Here is a 25,212-nt window from a genome sequence, read left to right as displayed (position 1 = left end):
TTGTTAATACTGCAGATACAGAATTTTATTCTGAGTTAAAAGCCATATATTTTTAGAATTATGTAACACGTGAACAGCTGAGCCATAGTCCGTTGGTCGTACACCGTCCTGTACAGAACGGGAGAAGATCTTTTACTGTGGGACATATGATACTTGCAAATAACTGAGTTTCTTCCATGTCTTAATAATTTTACCTATCTTGAAAATGGAAATTTTTCCTATTTTTTAGTAGCTTCTATTTTATAATCTGTTTAATTTGTTACTAGTTTTCATAATACTTTTCCTTAATTTCACTTACGACTTGTTTGTGTTTAAGGGTAATCATGTGATTGACAGACTATTAAATACGATGTTGAAAAGATTTTCTCGAGTGCAGTTTCAATCGAATATTTTTCCTAGATACATGATAAAGCTGTACCTTGGAACACGTTTCCATATTTGTAAAAACCTCAAATCTCCAGAGTAATTTTTGTAATTTCATAAAAAGACTGAAGTACTTAAAAAGAGAGTGTCATCATTTAAAAATAGAAAACAAAGCGTATGGGACTTCTATTACAGCGCTGGCTTGATCTGGAAGTCTGAAAATTGTTCCAAAGGTACTACACTGTCCCCTCCTACATGTACAGAGGCACATATACAAGGTAGCAGGTACTGAATTTCCGGAACAGTAACACAAATACACTAATGTAATGTCACATCTCCTTTTGCCCATCATAGTGCAGCAACTTGACGTGGTACGAACTCAAAAAGTTGTGGAAGTCCTCTGCAGAAATACCATGCTGTCTCTATAGCCATCCATAACTGCAAAAGCGTAGTCTGTGCATGATTTTGTGTACGAACTGACCTCTCGACTATGTCACATAAATGCTCGATGGGATTCATATACTGCAGTCTGGGAGCCAAATCATTCTTTCTAGTCGTTCAGAATGTTCTTCAAACCAGTCGTGAACAACTGTGGTCTGATGACATGGCGCATCGTTATTTGGGAAAGTGAAGTCCATGAATGGCTGCAAATGATTTCCAGGTAGCCGAACGTAACCATTTTCAGTCAATGCTCAGTTCAACTGGACCAGAGGACCCAGTCCATTCCATGTAAACACAGCCAAAACCACTAGGGAACCACCACTAGAGTAGTGGAGCAAAGCCAGTACAATTTTGGCACCTGATTGATTTATAACATTAACCTAGTGTTCTGCTAAGTGTTTTTTTTTCATGTCACCCCCACCCCCTCGGGTAATTCTCCTTCTCAGAACTCCCTATCCTTCTTCTTCCCTCCTGGCATGAGTGCTCCCAACCCCTTCGTCTCCCCCTTATTCTGACACGACTGTTCCCCACTCCTCCCCCTTCACCTGGCATGAGCGAAATTTTGACAGCTGTCCAGACGTAGTAGCGTTGGGGGATCACCATTCATTACAAATGTTGGACGTCATAGGCTGAGCAGATTGATAAGGCGGGACAGGTGGCGAACTGTGGCGGAACTAATATCAGACTTTAATGCTGAGCAGAGTACAAGTGTGTCTCTACACATAGAGCACCGAACACTCCGCAACGATTGGACTCTGCAGCCGATGATCCATTCATGTGACAGTGTTAACACCATGATATCGACAACTATGACTGATATGAGCAAGGACCATCGGCACTGTACGATGGTGCACTGAAAGAGCCATGTGTCGTCTGATGAATCCCGATACATTCTTCATCATACCAATGGGAGGGCGCGAATACATTGTCAACCACGAGAACAGCTCCTTGACACCTGTACTGCGATTCGGAGATAAGCTGGTGACGGCTCCATTATGCTGTGGCGAACATTCACGTGGGCATCTATGGGGCCAGTGGAGCTTGTGCAAGGTGCTATGACAGCCAAGGAGTATCATACAGTTGATTCTATTCTTCTTTCTGTGTGGATTGTTTGTATGGATGTAAGTGTGTGTGTCTGCGTCTGTGTGTGGGCTTTGAGGAATCTTTTTTTTCTCATCATACGTGTTGAGTATTTATTTAATGACGTGTTTCTTGAATTGTGTAATGAGTCTCGGGCAACAGCATTCTCTCGTGACTGTGATTCTATTTGATTCTTTTTATGTTATGATTAATACAACTGCAAAGTAAATGTTCATGTATTTATTAATTTGCGGTCGTGGCGTTATTTCATGTACGAGTAGCGTTTGAAAAGTCCGTGCAATGTCCGAGAGACCACCAGCGGCGTGTATCGAGGTCATGTTTAGTTGGTAGCATCTTTGGAAAGAACATACACCAAGTTTGAGCCATATTGGTCTATTTCTTTGTGTTTGGCATTCGTGTGAATCAAGGAAGTCGAGCGATTGTCAAAAAATGGACGAAGAAGAATTTCGTGTGGTGATTAAACATTACTTTATGAAAGGCAAGGCGCTTCAGGAGACTAAAGATAAGCTTGATAAACATTATGGTGACTCTGCACCTTCATTTAGAACAGCTTATAAGTGTTTTCAAAATTTTCGGATTGGCCATATGAGCACAAGTGATGCTGAACGTCCTGGACGCCCTGAGGAGGTTACGAATCCAGAAATCATTAATGAAATCCATGATATGGTGGTAGATGACAGTAGAGTTAAGGTGCATGAGATTGCTAGTGCTGTGGGCATCTCGAATGAATGGGTACATAATATTTTGCATAAACTTTTGGACATGAGAAAGCTATCCACAAGATGCGTTCCGCGATTGCTCACACTTGACAAAAAACGGAATCGTGTGAAGTGTTGCAAGGATGGTTTTCAGCTTTTAAGAAAGAATCCGCAGGACCTTAAATGTCGTTTCGTCACTGTGGATGAAACATGGATACATTACTATACTCCTGAGACCAAACAACAATCTAAACAATGGGTTACCAAGGGAGAATCTGCACCAAAAAAGGGAGTCCTTCGGCCAGAAAGGTTATGGTGACAGTCTTTTGGGATTTGCAAGGGATAATCCTCGTCGACTATGTGGAAAAGGGTAAAACCATTACAAGTGCATATCATTCATCGTTATTGGACCATTTGAAAACCGAGCTGCAAGAAAACACCGGCGATTGGATCGCAAAAAAGTCCTTTTCCAACACGAGAATGCACCAGCACACACCTCAGCAGTTGTGGTCGCGAAATTAATGGAAATAGCATTCCAACTCGTTTCACATACCCCCTATTCTCCCCTATTCTCCAGCTCCCTCGGACTGCTATTAATTCCCCAATTTGAAGAAATGGCTGATGGGACAAAGATTTTATTCAAACGAGGAGGTGACTGCAGCAACTAATAGCTATTTTGCAGACTTGGACAGTTCCTATTACTCAGAAGGGATCAACAAATTAGAACAGTGTTGGACGAAGTGTATAAGTCTAAAAGGAGACTATGTTGAAAAATAGAAAAGTTTTACTTTTCAGACGCCCCTCGTAATTCGATCCAATTTTCCAGCTTGGGAGATACCTCAATAGGTACTATTTGATTTTTAATATTTGATGTTATATACTTAAGAAAGAATCTCTATTCTGATTTTGATCGAATGTTAATCAGAGAGGTAATTTTCCAACAATTCATTTTAAATTTTATTGAAATAATTATTCATTAACTTCTACAATATTTGACTGAGACACACTCAGAGTTAACGGAGACCAAGCACTCTTTCATCGTATTCTGAGCAGGTATAGCTTAAGGTCCCCCACTCAGCCTTCAGATTTTTAGAGTTCTCGTTAATTATTGTGTTTCAGACTTTCTATCCAATTGCCTAGCATTTGCCACCACAAACAACACCAATTTCTGTATTGTACGCTGTAGGAATACCACAGGGCGCCTAAATCTTGTCACTTGTATATGGGCCTATTGTTCACATTATTGAAATTTGCAAGCCACTACATTCTGCATATCGTCTGCGGTATGGTGTCGACAACACCTTCTCAGCCTTCTCAGTCCTCTATCCTATCCTTCAGAATTCCAATGGCCTCTGCAGATCCACCTAAACGAGTTTACATAGTGGTGCAACCAGCACCTCCTCAAGATAAATGCAATCAAACTCCAGGCAACAATTATGAAACTAGCCATCCACACCCTTCGTCTCCATGACTTTTTTTCTGATAATGTATGACTGTCGTACTCCATTAGATAACTAAAATACTAACCTATGTGGCAATTCCTACTAACCACTTACCATAAAGTCCACAAGACCAAAACTGCTGCAACTATCTACTAAGTATAGGGTTGCATCCTTCCACACCTATAAAGCACTGTTCTGTCCCATCCTCTGTTATACAATTGTAGCCTGTAGGTACAGTCAAATTCTATTATTCACTTAAAATTCTCTATCGTCATACAGTCCACCTTGTTTTCCCTGTCTGTTTACTCTCCCCCACCTGACCCCTTAACCAACTCAACACACTCCCGACCCTCATCACACACATTGAACTCGTCAGTATATCTTATACATCCTACTAGCTCTATTGTAAATGCCAATGTTTCTAATTAATTTGCTATATCAGTTGGTTTCAACAACCCTGGTCCAAACGACCATACACCTACACTTTCCTTAGACAGCTTTAACGGATTCCGTCTATCAGACAATGAAATTCGCCTTTATGTTAGCCCTGCTACCAGATTTAACGCACTACAGTCCTGCCCTACAACATGGCTCCTGGCCTTGCCTCCATCTTTTCTACATTAATCTCAAATCCTATGTGTCCCTCAAGATTGACACTACACCAGTACCCAAATACCAACCCTGTGTTTCATCGATACCTACTCAACCAAAACCTCCCAACTTCCTCTCTCCAAAATTATCCCTCCCCATTGTCAGTCTTTCCAGTTTCAGTGCAGTGAAGTGTTCTACCATTTTACCAGTATTCCTCTTCATCAGTGTGTGATCAGGCTTTTGGTTTTATAACTCTCTATATTGAGGTCAGCAGAACAAATAGAGTTGTACCAACAATTGATGAGGCACAGTCAGTAAACAGAATAGATTGCTCAAAATATTTGAATAGTCAGTAGATAGAGCAGATTGCTCCAAATATTTGATTGGACATACTAATGGAAAACTGAATTGGAAAGAGCATACTCCTGAGTTTCTCAAACAATTAAGTTCAGTTACTTTTTCTCTTGGTACACTAGCTGATCTTGGAAACAAATAAATCATCCTCCTAAAACATTTAGCGCATTGCCGCTCAGTAATGTCTTATGGAATAATTTTCTGGAGTAACTCACTACTAACTGAAAAACAAAAACTACTGGTTGCACAAAAGTGTACAGTAAGAATAAAGTGTAGTGTTCACCTACAGTCATCATCTAGATACCTCTTCAAAAAGTTAGGCATTTTAATTGCACCATCATGATGTATAAATTCGCTGATAAAATTTGTCATAAATAATCTAACACAATTTGAGAAGAACAGTGATATCTATGCCCGTAACACTGGAGGAAAAAATGACCTTTATAACCATTATTTACGCTGTCAGTGGCTCAGGAAGGAGTGTAATTTGCAGCAAGAAAATTTTTTGATTATTTCCCCAATAACATAACATCGTGATGTTGTACCGACTAGTCTAATATAGGGTCCCTAGGAAGCTGTTTTCTCGGATCGCTAGACAACAATTTTTTTTTCCTTTATTGAATTTCGATTCCCCCCGAGGGGGGCGGGTTGGCAGCAGCTTAGTACTCTGCTCTTCAGCCTACAGGATTTTTAAAACATATGAATATAAGAAACATAAAATCAGGCGATAAAACGGTGACTGAAATTGTAAAACGGCGGAAAATTGTGGAAAGTTAAAACATAAAACAAAGGGTGGGGGATGCTAATAAAATACACAGGAAGCAGACAGGTAAAATAGTAGACAGACAATTAAAAAACACCATGACAGTCTGGTTTCTGTTCGCAAGAGATATAAAAATCACACCCAGCGACAGTATGATGTCTGTTTGAAACACTTAGGAAAATATGCACAACACTTAACAATCACTGGAAACACTGCACGAAAAAGTCAGCATGAAGATGACACAACACAGCCAAGGGCAGATGGGGGGGGGGGGGGAGAACCTGGACAGGTGAGGGGGAAAAAGGGGGGAGGAGAGGAAAAATGAAAGGGGGGACCGTCGGAGGGAGAGGAGTCATAAGGGGGGGGCAGGGCAGACGTGAGAGGGAATGGGGAAAGGAAGAGGGAAATGCAAAAGGACTCAGGGGAGAGAAGGGAGGTAGGGAAAAAACAGGATGGAAAGGGGAATGAGAGAGAGCCCAGGAAAAGGACAGAGGAAGGGAGGGGGAGGTGGACAGAGTTGATAGGAGGGATAAATGGCGGGAGAGAGGGCTTCATCTGGGAGGGGGAGTTGACAGAAGCCACCTTGGGAAAAGAGATGAATGGTGTAGGGATGGAGGGTAGGGGAGACACAGCAGTGAAGGCGCAGCAGAGGGCGGGGGTTGGAGACGAGAGGAGCAACCAGGGGATGAGGGGGATCAAGACGGCGGGAGGTGTAGAGTATGTGGATATGTTCGAGGAATAGGAGCAGATGTGGGAAAGGAATCAAGTTGTAGAGGATCCGCGTGGGGAACGGCAGGCGTATACGGAAGGCGAGGCGAAGTGCATGGAGATGGAGGATCTGGAGGGGCTTATAGAATTTGGGGGGGGGGGTGGATATCCAGGCGGGACTGACATAAGAGAGGATGGGACAGCTTAATGATTTGTAGGTGTGGAGGATGGTAGAGGAGTTCAAGCCCCATGTCCGGCCAGAGAGGGGTTTGAGGAGTCAAGAGGCGGTTGTGAACTTTGGATTGGATAGAGCAGATATGAGGGATCCAGGTGATGTGACGGTCAATGGTGAGGCCAAGGTAGGTGAGGTTGAGGGGTTTGTCAGCGTACTATAGGCTGACGTCGTCTCACAGCCCTCTCTGGTCTTCCGTTCTTGATCGTACTGCCAGCGCTTATCGTTACGCTGGGGCACATAAAATATCTCACAGGTAGCAAATCGAGTTTTAAATCTATCCAAAAATCATTTCTCCTGGACATCTCCTTATACTCAATGCACGAATTTCTGTTTAAAAACCGGCAGCCTGAAAAAAATCTTATTTTTAAGCTTAGGTAGGAAAAAATTGTGTTCATTAATGTTAACCCTAATGATGTATACATATTCTGTAAACTTACTCGTTCCACATCATTTCGATAAAAGAGTTGTTGAAATGATCTGTGGAACACGTAGCTAACTTACTAGCTTAATTTTTTATAGCTACTTGTTTTAACTCAAACGTTTGTGGCATATATTCGCTACTGGCGAATCTTGTCCCTTGAGTGGTTCTAACAACCCTACCACAACAAAGGTCAAAATTTTAATAACGATTGTGGTGTTGATCACGCTGCTAAATACTGCATTATCGGGCAACAACAGTCATATTATGTGGCAGGTGTCTTTAGAGCACAGTTAATAAAGTCATTTCATGTAATAATGAAAAAACTAGGCACTCATCTTTTTGTGTTTCCCACGCAGGTCTCGTTGTATTATCATGGCTCAATCGTTGAAAATCTAAGTGGTTATGATTCCAAGCTCGGATGCAAAGAGGCGTAGGTTTTATCCTGCTATATTCAGAAGTTTTGTAGATGCGCTTCTCAAACCATTCTTGGAGATTAAACCTTTCAAAGTTAGCACAATGGTGATGTAAAAAAATAATCAGCACTTCGAATTTAAGTTACACTTCCTTTTAACTGCTTTTATTGCAATATCACGTATCACACAAAACATCACTTCACAATACTCATTTTATAAGCCAACTATAATATGCATCTTTCCAACATGACGTCCAAGACTTGACCTTTTCAAGGTCCGACTCTCTAACAACTCAACAACTAACTAACAATCGCTTACGCGCCCAAAAATCAGAGTTACAAGTACGCCAAAGATCATAGTGACAAAAGAAAGAATACACATAAGAATAATATCATTGAAATATAAACATATCGATGTATCACAAATGAAATCAAATCTGAATGTTGTCTCAGAAATATGTCAACTGCTTTGCAGAAACACAGCAGAATATTACTGGTATCGAGAGGTTCAGGTGAGGTGCCGTAATGGTTGCGTAATTCAAGTACCATTACATGGTGAATGAATGAAAGTATCATAATTAATAAAATATTTCACTTTTTGACATTATATAATGAAAGTGAGGGGCATCTAGATATCGGGGGAAACAATAAGGTAATGTTCTGAAAACATCTATTCAATTTATATCGGCACGAAGTTCCATAACTTTGGGAAGTTTTAACAGTAAATAATGTTATAGGGTCACTGAATAGCAAAGAATGTCTGAAATACGTGTTATCGTGCGTTTTAACGTCTACTCTGTTCTATGAATTATTACAGCATACAAAATGTTTGTGATCCTGTCCAAAATTCGAGTACGTTTCCGTGTTCTTAAAATCATAACTGGGGGTATAATATTTTGATAATATTCTTTTGAATGATTCAACTCCTGCTTTCCGATAGTTTGAAAAATCATCTACTGATTAATAATTTAAAAGTCGAACTATACCGTTTATACAGTTGTAGGAACCATACCTACAACGAACACGCCTTGTGACGTGACGTCACTTATCGACTCGTGTAGCTTGGTTACCGACCCGCAAATCTTACGCGTGTCCGGTGCTAGCGTTTGATGAACCGCAGGAAAGAATGTGTTAGCTACTCCTTACAGTGCAGTCTCTTACGTCTGGCAAGGCTCCGCATATACCTGAAAAATTAGAGAGAAAAGGAGCAGAAACAGCTATGACAGATTGCTGGTTGATCCATGTCACTCGTCTTGCTGAGATTGATCCACGTCACTCGTCTTGCGTAGACGTCAAAGTTACTTTAATGGCATTATGCTCATAGATGTCTTGCAACGTATGCTGTCAGCATCACTCTAGGTTTTATGATCTATCTAATGTTTCAACATTCCGTATTTAAAATATCACTTGTGTCTTAACACCCTTCACCGAGCGAGGTGGCGCAGTGGTTAGACACTGGACTCGCATTCGGGAGGATGACGGTTCAATCCCGCGTCCGGTTATCCTGATTTAGGTTTTCCGTGATTTCCCTAAATCGCTCCAGGCAAATACCGGGATGGTTCCTTTGAAAGAGCACGGCCGATTCCTTCCCCATCCTCCCCTAATCCGATGAGACTGATGACCTCGCTGTCTGGTCTCCTTCTCCAAAACAACTCAACTCAACTCTTAACACCCTTCTCTAGCTTCTATTTGAAACCACGAAGCTTTCTTCGTTCCCGCTTTCCGTAGCATCCAAGTCTCATTTGTAAAGATAGGGGCTGTGTGGTGCATTAGTCTAATGTCAATTTATCAGTTTAGTCTAATATCGAGTTTTTATATATATATATGAGGGAAAAAATCAATACAACTTAAACAATCTGGACCTAAAGTTTGGCAGCCTCATGCGCAATGAACGTATCTTTTGCCTAGTCCACCGTGCAGGAAACGGCGCAATTAACACTGCAAGAATTGGCCCGATGTCTGCTAATCTCCACAGTCACGAAACAAACACCACGATAAGACATGATATATGGAGATTTATTTTAGTCCACGTAGTAGCAGAACGGCTTTGGATGGTACGTACACTGCTGGCCATTTAAAATGCTACGCCACGAAGATGACGTGCTACAGACGCGAAATTTAATCGACAGGAAGAAAATGCTGTGATATGCAAATGATTAGCTTTTCAGGGCATTCACACAAGGTTGGCGCCGGTGGCGACACCTACAACGTGCTGACATGGGGGAATTTTCCAACCGATTTCTCACACACAAACAGCAGTTGACCGGCGTTGCCTGGTGAAACGTTGTTGTGATGCCTCGTTTAAGGTCGAGAAATGCGTACCATCACGTTTCCGACTTTGATAAAGGTCGGATTGTAGCCTATCGCGATTGCGGTTTATCGTATCGCGACATTGCTGCTCGCGTTGGTCGAGATCCAATGACTGTTAGCAGAATATGGAATCGGTGGGTTCAGGAGGGTAATACGGAACGCCGTGCTGGATTCCAACGGCCTCGTATCACTAGCAGTCGAGATGACAGGCATCTTATCCGCATGGCTGTAACGGATCGTGCAGCCACGTCTCGGTCCCTGAGTCAGCAGATGGGGACGTTTGCAAGACAACAACCATCTGCACGAACAGTTCTGACGACGTTTGCAGCAGCATGGACTATCAGCTCGGAGACCGTGGCTGCGGTAACCCTTGACGCTGCATCACAGACACGAGCGCCTTCAATGCTGTACTCAACGACGAACCTGGGTGCACGAATGTCAAAACGTCATTTTTTTCGGATGAATCCAGGTTCTGTTTACTGCATCATGATGGTCGCATCCGTGTTTGGCGACATCGCGGTGAACGCACGTTGGAAGCGTGTATTCGTCTCCGTCATACTGGCGTATCACCCGGCGTGATGGTATGGGGTTCTATTGGTTACACGTCTCGGTCACCTCTTGACTGCACTTTGAACAGTGGACGTTACATTTCAGATGTGTTACGACCCGTCTCTCTACCCTTCATTCGATCCCTGTGAAACCCTACATTTCAGCAGGATAATGCACGACCGCGTGTTGGAGGTCCTGTACAGGCCTTTCTGGATACAGAAAATGTTCGACTGCTGCCCTGGCCAGCATATTCTCCAGACCTCTCACCAATTGAAAACGTCTGGTCAATGGTGGCCGAGCAACTGGCTCGTCACAATACGCCAGTCACTACTCTTGATGAGCCGTGGGGGATTAGCCAAGCGGTCTAGGGCGCTGCAGTCATGGACTGTGCGGCTGGTGTCGGCGGAGGTTCGAGTCCTCCCTCGGGCATGGGTGTGTGTGTTTGTCCTTAGGATAATTTAAGTTAAGTAGTGTGTAAGCTTAGGGACTGATGACCTTAGCAGTTAAGTCCCATAAGATTTCACACACACACTACTCTTGATAAAATGTGGTATCGTGTTGAAGGTGCATGGACAGCTGTACCTGCACATGCCATCCAAGCTTTGTTTGACTCAATGCCCAGACGTATCAAGGCCGTTATTACGGCCAGAGGTGGTTGTTCTGGGTACTTATTTCTCAGGATCTATGCACCCAAATTGCGTGAAAATGTAATCACATGTCAGTTCTAGTATAATATATTTGTCCGATGAATACCCGTTTATCACTGCATTTCTTCTTGGTGTAGCAATTTTAATGGGCAGTAGTGTAGTTCAGTCTTCAGGTGTCATCCATATTTTAAGATGATGGACTCTTTCCCGCCACTTGTCTAGTCTCTTTTGCTGTGGTGGTACCGTGACTGACTCAGCTGTCTTACGGAACCTGTTTCTTGATTTAAATTGCGAGCGTGTCTCATGTAACGAAACAGACGACGAACTTTAGCCTTTAATACTATAAATGAAAATCATCTTCTTAGTAACACAAGTAACACGTTAATGTTTCACCCTTTAATGATTTAATTTGTACTCGAACTTTCTGGCTACCATACATACGGAACGTGGGGATGAAATAAGAATACAGGAAAGAGAAAACCATGATTTCATAAGTCGCGTCGATTGAACGACCTGCGATCGGCAGCGGCATAGTTACAATCCCAATTTATCGACTTTATTTTTTAGATACATAAGTAAAACACACAGTGGATAGATTAGATTCCTATTTTTTTGTCTGGGATGTGTTGTCCTGAATTATACTAAAAGTATTTCCTATCACTCGATTCTAACCAGAGTTTTCGTGGAGTTTTCTTTTGTTGTAAGGCAAATGCTGGAACGTAATCCACTCACAGATTTTCCCAGATAGAACTTGCTAAACCTTGCTTCGATCTCGTCTAATACTTCTCTGGAAAGATCAGAACTTCAACAGTACAGGGAATGAGAGTAAAAACAGCCTTTCGTACTTTGTATGCTGAGACTGAGGGAGATATAATGATAGTCCAGAGCTTTACGGAAAACTATAATAAGTTGGGCACGGATAATGATCCGAAAACATCTTTTCAATTGATGCCTGTGTGCAAAATTCTGTAAGCTCAGAGAATTTTAATACTGCAAAAATTTACAAGGTCATTGAGAAACAACAACTTTTTGCCGAATGTCAGAATGTAGCTTCTAGAGGGAGATGGGTGTTAGACATTCGGTAATGATACAGTACCTCTCACTGACAGCTACATCCACTGCTTTCTTTTAATGGGATCTTTGACACACAGTGGCAATGAAGAGTTAGACTGCAGGTGGCGTTGGCAATTGATATTTCAAGTATTTGGTGTTACGCCACATGGTTCCATATTACAACGTGCGTATAAACGAACGTGACCCAATTTAGTCGGTTGAGAAGTGTCATAACAGGTACGTCCAGCGCTCGCTTAGCTAGACTGGCAGTCTAAAGCTTTCGCCGCCCCTGTTTCTCCAGGCCCAGTGATCGGCAGTAAGAAATTGTGTGGCCGGCTGGCTGATAGAAGAATTGACTGCGACGTAAGAAATGAGACAGTTTCTTTTTTACTCCAAGACGTTACGCAGAGTGTATAACGTTCGTGTGTATAAAAGGGCCCAAATTCTTGGGAGCAACACCAGTTGTCTCACAGCAGCGACCAAAATACTTCAGTTACTCGCCTAAAGCCAATATGATACTCGGACAGGTGAGTCGCTCTGACAGCTGTTTACTAACTGTAATTGTCTCCATTCCTTCCACCACGTGAACCACTCGTCTTACTAATTGACGGCCAGACGGTGAAACGACATTGCGAAACATCGATCTGATGTTTCCCCGGTGTATTTCTAACTTGTGGAGTTCTCGGGTGTCCACCCGAGCCACATCGTAAGTTCTACATTTCGGCAACGAGTCTATTTCATTCGCTTCTCATCTACGAATGGAATTATATTATTAATCATATGTGGCCAGTTACTCTGACTGTGCCGCATGTGTGGGTGCCCGTTCAGCACAATGTTGTGGAACCACTGCATATGACTTTACACTTGTATGTCGAGATAACTGATGTAGTTAAGATGTTCTAGTTTCATATCACTTATTCATTCTTTGAGCGGCCAGCGAAGAAAATTTAGTGCACTAAATGCGAGAAATAGTAAACTTACAGAGCTTAATTATGCTTGTTTTAAGATGTATCACAAATACGAACATAATATGTGCAGAAAAATTAAAGAGTAATAGAAAATGATATACTGTAGTCTAAACCATTGTAACGTTGCGACGTAGATTATGAGAAGATATTGAACAAAACTTCCACAATTTCATACGTAAACGTTGACTAATTGAGTATATTACAAGCATGTGAATCTGTTGTTCGATTTCAGCGAAATGTTATTACACTTCATTCTACTGTTGTTATTTTTATTCATGACATGATGTGTAAGCAACTTAATTTTTAACGGGTACTTACCTTCATGTAATACTAATCTCTCTGACAGTATTATTCAGAACATTAGGGCTTCATACAGTTTTCTGAATTTTCTGTAATCATCATTGGTCCCATTTTGCTGTGACTGAGAAACTGCATAAATTATGATAAGGTGCCATATGGCATGACAGAGCACCAGCATACAGGAATTTTCTGCGTTTAATCAATCTTATTTTATTTTTATTTTGAACTGCTTGCATCTTTACTTTGTAGGTACTATTTATGTAATGTAATTGGTCTTTCATGCGATATCAAAAATTACTTCTGGTGCAAAACGAAGCCTCTTCTCCTCTAACTTCATAGAAACTTCTAGTTCCTAGCAAGTCATTCAAAATGATCTAGATACTTTCAAGCGTGTGTAGGGAAACAGCAACTCAAGAAGTTTTTGTTGTTGCTGTTATTGTTGTAGTGATCTCCAAAAGCATGGCTGCCAGACCAACGGTGAAATCATCTTACGTGATTTAGTTATGCACGGGCGAGTCCGCCACCGCCGAGCGTAGGAAATTGAGGACCTTTTTTAACACGGCTCCACCTACCAGAACATTAATTTACGAGTGTGAATAGAAGTTTAAGAAAACATGAAGTCTTTATAAAGAGACAAGTAGTGGGCGGCCATCGGCATTTGAGGAAAAGGTTGAACTGATCAAGAGAACGTTCCTCTGGTGTCCACAGAAGTCAACGTCTGTTGGCTGTTTCGCACATGATCAGGTAGTAGTGGCAAGTGAAGTAGATGATATATGCTTTATACTATGAAAACATGGTAGAATATGCGGACTGAAAGCAAATTCTGAAAAGAGTGAATACCTATGCAGTGGAGAAAATGTATGAAACATAACAGTAAAAGGCCAGCAGATCAAGACATGTAGGAAAATAAAGTGTCCTATAGAAGTATTGTAGAGCATATAACGACCTATGGATACGAGTGGGATATGAGCTAACTTGGAAAAAAGGAAAAGAAATTGGGAGTTGTAGAAATGGACTATCTCGGAAGATAGTGTAAAATATCTCGGCGAGAAATACAATTAGGGACGCAAAGGGAGCATCATAGATAGAAAAGAAGAACGGCAGTTTGCCTGGTATGACTATAAATGCGAATTACGAATGGCAGATGGCCGAAGAACATCTTGACGTGCCATCTGCAGGGAAGAAGAACACGGAAACGGATGGTTGCCTGCTTGGACGGGATAAGGAGGCCATGACAAAATGTGAATCAGAGGAAGACGTGGAAGCATGGGAAGATAGAAACCAGTACCGACAGATAGGTGGGATGAGGCGACATATGTAGAAACCCCACAGAAGGGAGAGAATTTTTTATTAAATTTGGTGGCAATTTCGCCTTCATTTTCAGTTTCGTATGGAGCGACACTATAAAACGTCAGGTTCCTGTGTGGCCATTGCACTGTGAACTGTTCAATTGGTACCATAATCGCTGTCACAAGCTAATGCCCGCTACTTCAGTGTTCGCTTGTGAATCTTACATTTGTAAGATGGCCGTAATTTCAGAGCAGACAAAGATGCTAAAATAAGGATAACTTCTTTCTAAAGAAATTATTCTGTCGAAAATTTGTTTCCATTTTACTTCAGATTTCATATTCACCTTAACAAAATCAGAAAACTTATTTTAATATATTGTGAGAATACGCCATGTTCTTCATTAACTAGTGGTACTTAAGTTTTGTAGGAGCATCGTTTAAATGGTACAACCTTAAATGCTGATGGTCGTTCCTCATAAATGACCACAGTTATGTGGCAAATACCATGTTTGTGGCTATCACATCATCACGATAATTCCCATACTTCTTGGATTAAATCACCTTGCAGATGCCTATGAAGCTCCTTGACGTATTTCCTTGCAGATGGCTGCACTGTTGCTGGCGATGATGGCTGCCACGTGTCAGCGAGCGATGTGCGGCCACGCCCACTCGTACGCCCACCAAACGGGTCCCGTGGTGGGTCCTGCCCACCCAGTCACCGTGGAGCACGCCGGACATGGAGGCCATGGACACGGACACGGAGGACACAGCGTCGACTACGTGGTAATGCTTCTTAACGTCTCTTCGATGTGAAGTTTGTTTGGCAGGTAAATCGGTTTTGTGAGGGTGGAAAGTGATGTGCCGACAGAAGTGCCGACACAGTGTGGTTTGAGGAGACCGAAATGCACGCTATAAGCTCACGCCGGATGGCGAGAGGTCTGAAACAGGATACGTAATGAATGCTATAAAGAAAAGTGCGTAGCTTCTGGAATACTTAACTTTAATCCATCATTTGTATACATCGTTCTTGATGAGACATGCTTCATACGATAACTATCAATTGCTATGGCGCCTTGCTAGGTCGTAGCCATTGACTTAGCTGAAGGCTATTCTAACTATCTTCTCTGCAAATAAACGAGGCTTCGTCAGTGTTGCATCGCTAGCTAAGTCGTCCGTACAACTGGGGCGAGTGCTAGTAAGTCTCTCGAGACCTGCCGTGTGGTGGCGCTCGGTCTGCGATCACTGACAGTGGCGACACGCGGGTCCGACATGTACTAATGGACCGCGGCCGATTTAAAGCTACCACCTAGCAAGTGTGGTGTCTGGCGGTGACACCACAGGAAGAACTTAAGGAATTCTCAGCATTGGATCTGTGAGAATGTTTACGAGCAATACTCGTTTTCGTAGCCGAGATCACCAATGCATACTTCTGCTGTGGCTCTCGGAGGTAGCTGTTCCATTCCTGGCGGTGGGAGAAGACGAACCAAAGTCTTCAATTAAATTCCATGGCTCTTCACAGTGTCCATCGGACGGGGTCGCATGCTCGTAGTCCCCTTGATATAATTCTAGAAAAGCAGTCTATGTGCCGGCTTCCAGTCTCTCTTTTCCTTACAAACATAATGTTCTTCTATACAGAAGCCGATTATTGTCACCTTTACTCAACAGATACACGTAAGAGACAACTCTCATAATACACTGCGTTGGAAAGTATCATTGTGCGCAGACGAAGAAGACCTTTCTGGTTGTCAGCTGTGGTCCAGTAAACCAATGAGAAAATATTTTAGGATGCCTTTATATGGAGACTTTCTCATGTTTCCCAGTAGTCGATATTAATGTCAACAATTCTTCTCTCTCTTTGACACATACATGTGTTGGAAACTGAGTCCATTGGAGCAGTAATAGGATAAGTCTTGTGTATGAATAGCGGTTTAAAGTTCAGACTGGTCCATCTCTTTTCACCATACCTCTTCCTTCCCCATATCACCGAATTATGCACATTGTGAGACACCCTACAGCTTGCGAAATAAGCTGCTGGCTATGATAGACTCATTCATGATAAACTACAGAGCATAGTCCTCAGAAAAACAGTTTGCACTTGGCGAACACTTCTTTAATTACTGTACAGAAAGGGCTGCATGGTTCGGTAAGTTCTGTTTTGACAAGCTTCTCATAGGACTTGAAAACGTGGAACAAATCCATGACTTTTTAATTTAAATTGAAAGGCTTTCCTGAGGCGCCCTTTGGTTACTGTGTAGAGCAGCTATTCGCTGTAAGATTTTGTTATTATCTACATCCTACCGAGATCTTCCGTTTTATCCTTTTTAAAATAAATACTTACTAAAGCTGGAATTTTTAACTAGCTTGATGGGGAATAAATAGTGAATCTTACCTTGATCGGGTAGCTCTGACTCACATTCTTCTACGGAATTAAGAAAAGCAAATTAATAAATCTAAGTAAGGTACCAGAAAAAAAAACTTTCCCTTGTAACGAAACTTAGTATCTATCAATAATTTGGGGCAAATTTAAACGTTGATTGTTCGTCCTATGTAATTTCGGAACAGCGCCAGCAAGACGATTCGCGAGAGGTGTGACTGCACCTATCCCAGTAGTTTTGCGACAGACGTTACGTCACACCACTGACAATTTGCACAGTCAGAAGCACGATATGAAAAGGAAAGGAAGGAAGATTAGAGACGAAGCACAAACTCGCATTAGGAAAGGATGGGGGAAAGAAATCGGCGCTGCCCTTTTGCAAAGGCATGTGGCATTTGCTTTAAGCGATTTAGGGAAACCCGGAAACCTCGATGGGCAGATGTAGATTTGAACCATCGTCCGACGAATGCGAGTCCAGTTCGTTAACAAGTGTAACACTTGCCTCAGTCCCGCGGTATAGGGGTTAGAGACTCCCCCAGATATTCGCGTCAGAAGCGGATCTAAAACATGCATTCTTTTCCTGCGAACGGTCTTTCCTTGTAATATCAACACTATGCTCACATCATAAGATGAAAAAAGTTTACAAAGGAGGCGAGGACTTTTAAAGTGATGGAATTTTTGAACATAATTAGGAGCTACTATGTGTTCTAATATAAATTTGCTGTGATCTTCAGCTGTACTACAAATTAATACGGAGCACGTTCAGTGTTCCCTAGATCAATTACAAATAAAATTACATGAACAAATGCTATTGCTAGAACAACTAAATTTTGTCCCTGCCACCTTACTGGCGAAGCTGCAGCTGATGTAAATGAATAACAATTCTTTTTTCATTTGCAGAGAACTTACTTCTAACACTAATTCTTGAGACTATGTGACCCCCATTTTTGATATTCTTGCAGGCGTACCCGAAGTACGAGTTCGAGTACGGGGTGTCTGACGGGCACACAGGGGACCACCACTCCCAGAAGGAGCACCGCGACGGAGACGTGGTGACTGGCGAGTACTCGCTCAAGGAGGCGGACGGCAGCGTGCGCACCGTCAAGTACCACGCCGACAAGTCCGGCTTCCACCCTATTGTACACCACTCGCACCACGGTGAGACACTCTCATACTCAATTACTCTGTTGGCTTACATACTTGACTGAGTATGAGCATCATCGCGCACTAATAAAAAATTGTGGTTGTGTACCAACAATGATAGGTTTTGTGTTTGTAAGGATTATGAAATATTATGTTTGGAGGGGAATCGGCACTCAAGTAGAGATTCAGTCGAAGACTTATCACTACACTTTTCTTCTGCAGAACTTCATGATCCCAGATTTTATTGTTTTGTTGTCAGATGGTACACTACTGGCCATTAAAACTGCTACACCAAGAAGAAATGTAAATGATAAACGGCTATTCATAGGACAAATATATTATACTAGAACTGACATGTGATTACATTATCACGCAATTTGATTGCATAGATCCTGAGAAATCAGTACCCAGAACAACCACCTCTGGCCGTAATAACGGCCTTGATACGTCTGGGCATTGAGTCAAACAGAGCTTGGATGGCGTGTACAGGTACAGCTGCCCATGCAGCTTCAACACGATACCACAGTTCATCTAGAGTAGTGACTGGCATATTGTGACGAGCCAGTTGCTCGGCCACCATTGACCAGACGTTTTCAGTTGGTGAGAGATCAGGAGAATGTGCTAGCCAGGGCAGCAGTCGAATATTTTCTGTATCCAGAAAGGCCTGTAAAGGACCTGCAACATGCGGTCGTGCATTATCCTGCTGAAATGTAGGGTTTCGCTGGGATCGAATGAAGGGTAGAGCCACGGGTCGTAACACATCTGAACTGTAACGTCCACTGTTCAAAGTGCCCTCAATACGAACAAGAGGAGACCGAGACGTGTAACTAATGGCACTCCATACCATCAGGCCAATATGGCCATGACGAATACACGCTTCCAATGTGCGTTCACAGTGATGTCACCAAACACGGATGCGACCATCATGATGCAGTAAACAGAACCAGGATTTATCCGAAAAAATGACGTTTTGCCATTCGTGCACCAAGGTTCGTCGTTGAGCACACCATCGCAGGCACTCCTGTCTGTGATGCAGCGTCAAGGGCAACCGCAGACATGGTCTCCGAGCTGATAGTCCATGCAGTTGCAAACGTCGTCAGAACTGTTCGTGCAGATGGTTGTTGTCTTGCAAACGTCCCCATCTGCTGACTCAGGGATCGAGACGTGGCTGCACGATCCGTTACAGCCATGCGGATAACATGCCTGTCGTATCGACTACTAGTGATACGAGGTCGTTGGGATCCAGCACGGCGTTCCGAATTACCCTCCTGAACCCACCGATTCCATATTTTGCTAACAGTCATTGGATCTCGACCAACGCGAGCAGCAATGTCGCGATACGATAAAGCTTAATCGCGATAGGCTACAATCTGACCTTTATCAAAGTCGGAAACGTGATGGTATGCATTTCTCCTCCTTACACGTGGCATCACAACAACGTTTCACCAGGCAACGCCGGTCAACTGCTGTTTGTGTATGAGAAATCGATTGGAAACTTTCCTCATGTCAGCACGTTGTAGGTGTCGCCACCGGCGCCAACCTTGTGTGAATGCGCTGAAAAGCTAATCATTTGCATATCACAGCATCTTCTTCCTGTCGTTTAAATTTCGCGTCTGTCGCACGTCATCTTCGTGTTGTAGCAGTTTTAATGGCCAGTAGTGTAAAAATGAGGTGGCATTGTTCATCAGCTCCTAAAGGAACAGCAGTTAGGACAACGTATCTCCGCACGTAGTTGCGCACTCTTGGGTTTCTAGAATCGACTTTTGAAAGCTGAAGTCCACGTATCTTGAAGTAGTCCCTCAGTTGTCCTCAACACGCTTTTCCACATCCTAAAGACGGAGAAAGGGTAACATCACTGGCGGAACAAACGAGTTTGTGTCCGTCGCAGACCGACCGTACACCATGTCATTTCAGCACATCCATTGTAAATGGCATATAAGTTGTGGAATAGATATATGCTTATTTTTTGCGTCCATCTCCTGTACACCATATACTATGTACTCGTACGCGAATTGAAGTACAATCAAGACTCAGCGCAATACAAAAATCACTCCCTGTATGTAGAAGCAGGATGTGAGTTGGTTAGAGCTGTTAATAATCAGCTTCAATAGAGAGTTTTACGAATTTCGTTACAGAGCATATAATTTGATATAGGTAAATGTTATGATTTTTGGGATAATTAGAATGTTCTTCAGTATACGAAGCATTCCGTCTGAATTAACGATATCTTTCTGAAAACCAGCCATGGTAAAACTATTCCAGCTGGTGTGCAAGACGTATGAGACAGAGGAAAAACCTTCTGACTTCAGGAAGAATTTAATAATTACAATTACAAAGAAAGCAGGTGCTGACACGTGTGAATATTACCGAACTATCGGTTCAATAAGTCAAGATTGAAAAACATCCACACGAAATATTTACAGAAGAATGGAGAAACTGATAGAAACAGACCTCAGGGAAGATCAGAAGAATGTAGGAAGAATGAGATAATATGGACACTAAAACTTGGAAGATAGGTTAAGGAAAGGAAAACTAGAATTTGCAGACTTACAGAAAGCTTTTGACAGTGCTGACAGCGACACACTCTGTAAAATTCTGAATGTGACAGAGCTAAATTACAGAGAGCGAAAGGTTGTTTACAAATTGTACGAAAACCAGATGGCAGCTGTAAGAGTCGATGGACACAGAAGGAAAGCAGTGGTTGAGAAGGGAGTGAGACAGGGTTGTAACCTATCCCTGATGGTATTCAATCTTTAATCCGAACAAGCAGCAAAGAAAACACAAGTAAAATTTGATGAAGGAGTTAAGGTTCAGGGAGGAGAAACAAAACTTTATGGTTTGCCGTTGAAATTGTAATTCTCTCAGAAGCAGTAAAAGATTTGGAACGGTGACTGAATGTAATGGACAGTATCTTTAAAAGAGGATATAAGACGAACACACAAAAAAAGCAAAACATGGGTAATAGAATGTAGTCGAATGAAATCAGGCGATGTATAGGGAATTAGATTAGAAAACGTCACAGTAAAAGTTGTTGCTATTTGGGCAATAAAATAAATGATGTTGCTCGAAGTAGATAGGATAATATAAGATGTAGACTGCCAGTCTATGAAGAAGTTAAATTTGCTGAAGTCGAATACGCATGTAGGTATTAGGAAGTCTTTTTTGGAGGAATGTAGTCTCGGACGGAATGAAACATGGATGATAAAGAGTTCAGACAAGAAGAAAAAGAAGCTTTGAAATATGATGCTACAGGAGAATGCTGAAGATTAGATGGATTGATTGTGTAACTGATGAAGAGAAACTGAATAGAATTAGGGAGAAAAGAAATGTGTGACACAACTTGACTAAAAGAATGGTTGACTGATAGGACACATTCTAAGATATCAAGGGATCACCAGTTTAGCAATTGGGGGAAGTGTGGGTGATGATGACTGTAGAGTGAGACCAAGAAATGAATATAATAAGGAGGTTCAAATGGTTATAGGTTGCATTAGTTATTCGGAGATGAAGAGGCTTGCACAGGACACAGTAGCATAAAGAGCTAAATGGAACCATTCTTCGGACTGAAGACCACAACAACAGCAACAACGTGGCATTTACTGTAATGAACAAGATGACGCAGTGGTTAAGGATGTAGCATCTCATTCGGGATAATCTGGTTATATATCTCCGTCTGACAAATTAAGTTTTAGTGTTTACCCTTTCTGTTAAATCGCTTAACGTGAATAACTGATCGGAAAGTATGTAACTCATTTCCTTCTCCATCCTAGTTCTGTCCGGATTTGTGCTCGATATCTGATGACCTCTTCATCGATGGGGTGTTATATCTTCATTTCTGTCTTTTAGTTATTCTTGCTTTATGGACACGAAAATTAATAGAATGTTCGAATAAAAATTGCCTACAGTCACAATTTGTGTTTTATTAAATTACACGACACATTTCGGATCTTGCGAGACCATTTTCAGATGCAATTAACATTTGTGCTTGAGTAAGGTGAAATGTTTTCTCCTATTATGAAAATGTTAGATATTTGCTTTTGTATTTCATGAATGGAATGCGGAAAACATGTGAGAAACAGTGGAAAAAAGTAAGAAATTTACCCAACAGACAAGGAAGAACATTTTTAAGTTTTTGAGGGCAGCATGCGTTGGTTATTGATTCTATCGTCGCACATTACAATTAACAGTTGCGTTCCCCATTAACAATGAGTTAGGAAACTTATTAGTTCACGTCATAGAGATAGATAATCAAAAATTCGACAGCAGTGGAGTGTGTAAAATATCATGGCCGAGTTATTCTGCCTACTATACAGGGAAAAGAGACATAAATTTCAAAACTTTTTTCCTAGAATAATGCTTTCAGGCTCAACCACTTTGAAAAATCAGTTAATACGCAGCATAAGCTAGAGACCAAACACGTTATCAACAGGATACAAAGTGATTTGATAGTACTACACAGTGAAGCCAATGGTAAGACGTGACGTGCAGCGACAGAATGAATAAACGAATGTATGCTGACCTCAAAAGTTTAAAATGTTCTTCCTCGTTTGTTTGGCAAGTTTCTGAGTTTTTCCCCCACTGCTTCTCATATATTTTCTGCGCTCGATCCACGGAATGCAAACCTAAGAACTAACTTTCTCATAACAGGAAAACGTATTTCATGTTACCCCAGAGCAAAAGTAAATTATGTATTGAACGATTTGCACCTGAAGGTGGACCCATAGGGACCGAAATGCATCGTTTAATTTAATAAAGTTGTGATTGCAGCTATTGTTATTCTAACTTCCTGTGTATTGGACACAGTCAATTTGGATACAATTAAAACGAAAATTAATTACGACTCCTTCGATGATGGCCATTTCTAAGTCGTTCAGTCTTTGCAGTTTCAACACGCTGGTGTCAGAGCTGTAAACAGAGTCAGGACCGGAGTGAACGTCTCAGTCGCGGAGTGTGTGCTATTTTGTTACTACCAGACAGTTTAACCTGTGTGCCGATTCGGAAATCAAAGTATGAACCCTGTCATTTGTAGGTAGTGTCCTAACTGACTGAGCTAGCCAGGCACCCTAACTACCACATTCACAGCACCGCTTCCTCCAGGACTTTTCCTCCCTTCCAAACTATACAGCAGTTCTCCTGCATGCTTTGTTGCACTGGGACTCCTGGGAGATAGGAGGAATTCTAGTCCAGCAATGCGTCTAGGAGAGCTTTAGTGGAAGTTGGAAGATAGAAGAGGCACTGAGTGACGTGAAGCTGTGAGGTCGGGTAGGAGTCGGTTAGGGCACTGCCTGCAAATGACTGTGTTCACAGTTCGGATACCGATATCGCACACCGTTTGAGTTTGCAAAGACGTTTTGAGAACCAGCGCAGCCACAGAACTAAGAATAAATAGTGCTATGAAACACGACACACTACAGAAAATTGGACGATTAGTAGATGTATCTGTCACTTCGTGTTTAGTTTTTAACGCTTTTCTTTCTCCTTTGTAGGCTACGGCGCTTCACCTGACGCAGGATTCCCACGAGGTTACGCACACTACTGAGGGTGCCTCTTCTGCAGCAGCTGGAGCCCAGATTGCAGAGACTGCCTTCCGCCACGTCTCCTCACGCCCTTAGTGATAAGCTTCTACTGATCTCGTAAAAGCAACATCGTAAGCACGCTGTCTTAGTATCTTAAGTGCAGTATTGTAAACTTCAGCAAGCATTTATTATTCCCTTGAAACCAGTTCCCCCATTCCACGACATGTGATTATAATGTAGCCAAGTTCCTATTAGTGAGATGAATGTTCACTCCATACTAACCCTGCTGTACTGCGCCACGTCGGAAGAAACTGCCTTGTGAAACATTTTACTTCTTTTAGTGTAAGTGCAGTCTGTACCGTTATTTTTGTATTGGTTGTATATTAATACTTTTGTACTGTTGATTATAATTTAGAAAAAAAACAATAAAAAAATAATTCTTGCAGAAACAAGACGTTTTAGTAACCTCACTATTGCCACAAGTGCTATCAGAGTCTCCCAATAATGGAATATACATGTAGGGTGAATGGATGAAGATACACCGAGTGTCCCTCCTAGCAATCGTTGGCCGCATTTCCTCTGCAGTTTCGTTTTTGAAGAGTGTAGGTGGAGTCAGCCCAAACAAATATTTATGCGATACTCAGTGTCTCTGATGCGATGTCCAGTGTCGACGGAAAGCGTCGGTTTGTTTCAAATTACAAAAGAAATGATTTTTCAAGCGGAGTTTGCGTGCCCATTAGAAACAGTGGTCCTAAATTCGTCTAATGAGATATTCGTATGAGCAGTATGTATTAACACGGAGAATTACCAGTACTCCAGCACTGACCGAGCAGCACTGCTGCAGAGCAGTAGATGTCAGTGCGGGTCTGGACAATGCTATCGCTACCGGAGTACTCTTTATTATTCGTGATTTACTGTCTCTGTCAATTCATGTCGATAAAACGAAGACGAATACTGCACTAGATTAATTTTGGAGCACTGCTTCGAATGAGCAGGTAACACACCGCTTCAAAAATAACTTGTTTGTAACAGGAAACAAACTGACGCTTTCAATCGATACTGTATGTCGTATGAAAGACGTGACGACAGTGTTGTACGGAACGACTCCAGCTACACACTGCAAAAATAAATTGCAAATACGTGTGTTTTTTATTTCTTGGTGCGACAAAATTTACGTCGTCCATAAATACTCTACACATTTAATTAAATGTGTCACACCAATCATAAGGCTCACAAGATAAAATTACACTTAAACCTATAGCGACAGCGAGTGTGATTAGCATCGTTATCAGCAGTGAGATCACTAGTCTTTGACAACAGTCTGATAATAATCACTATACCCTGGCACATACAAATACCACTCTATTTATAAGCTTCAATATCTGGAGTAAAACTTGACATTGAAACTTCACACTAGCGAGCGAATACAAAGAATAACCGATGAATATTTTTCCATAAACTTCCCTGCTGCTGAAAAATGGATGTACGAACGTTTCGGCCACTTTTGCTGGTGGCCTTCATCGGGGTAAGTAAC

At 41.9% G+C, this 25,212-nt stretch overlaps 1 protein-coding gene across 1 annotated transcript in view; it reads left to right on the top strand.

The window, feature by feature from the left end:
- Nucleotides 1–24,075, top strand: part of LOC124545773 (adult-specific cuticular protein ACP-20-like) — a 113,587-nt gene extending 89,512 nt beyond the window's left edge. Inside the window, exon 6 of the mRNA XM_047124719.1 lies at nucleotides 23,649–24,075. Within this exon, the coding sequence (XP_046980675.1) occupies nucleotides 23,649–23,701 (53 nt within the window). The 3' untranslated portion in view covers nucleotides 23,702–24,075. The remainder of the gene's footprint in view (nucleotides 1–23,648) is intronic.
- Nucleotides 24,076–25,212: the final 1,137 nt, after the last annotated feature.

This window comes from Schistocerca americana, chromosome 8 (assembly GCF_021461395.2).
Source record: "Schistocerca americana isolate TAMUIC-IGC-003095 chromosome 8, iqSchAmer2.1, whole genome shotgun sequence".
Taxonomy (NCBI): Eukaryota; Metazoa; Arthropoda; class Insecta; order Orthoptera; family Acrididae; genus Schistocerca; species Schistocerca americana.
The sequence above is the reverse complement of the archived record's forward strand: the minus strand, read 5'-3'. Positions and strand labels throughout refer to the sequence as shown.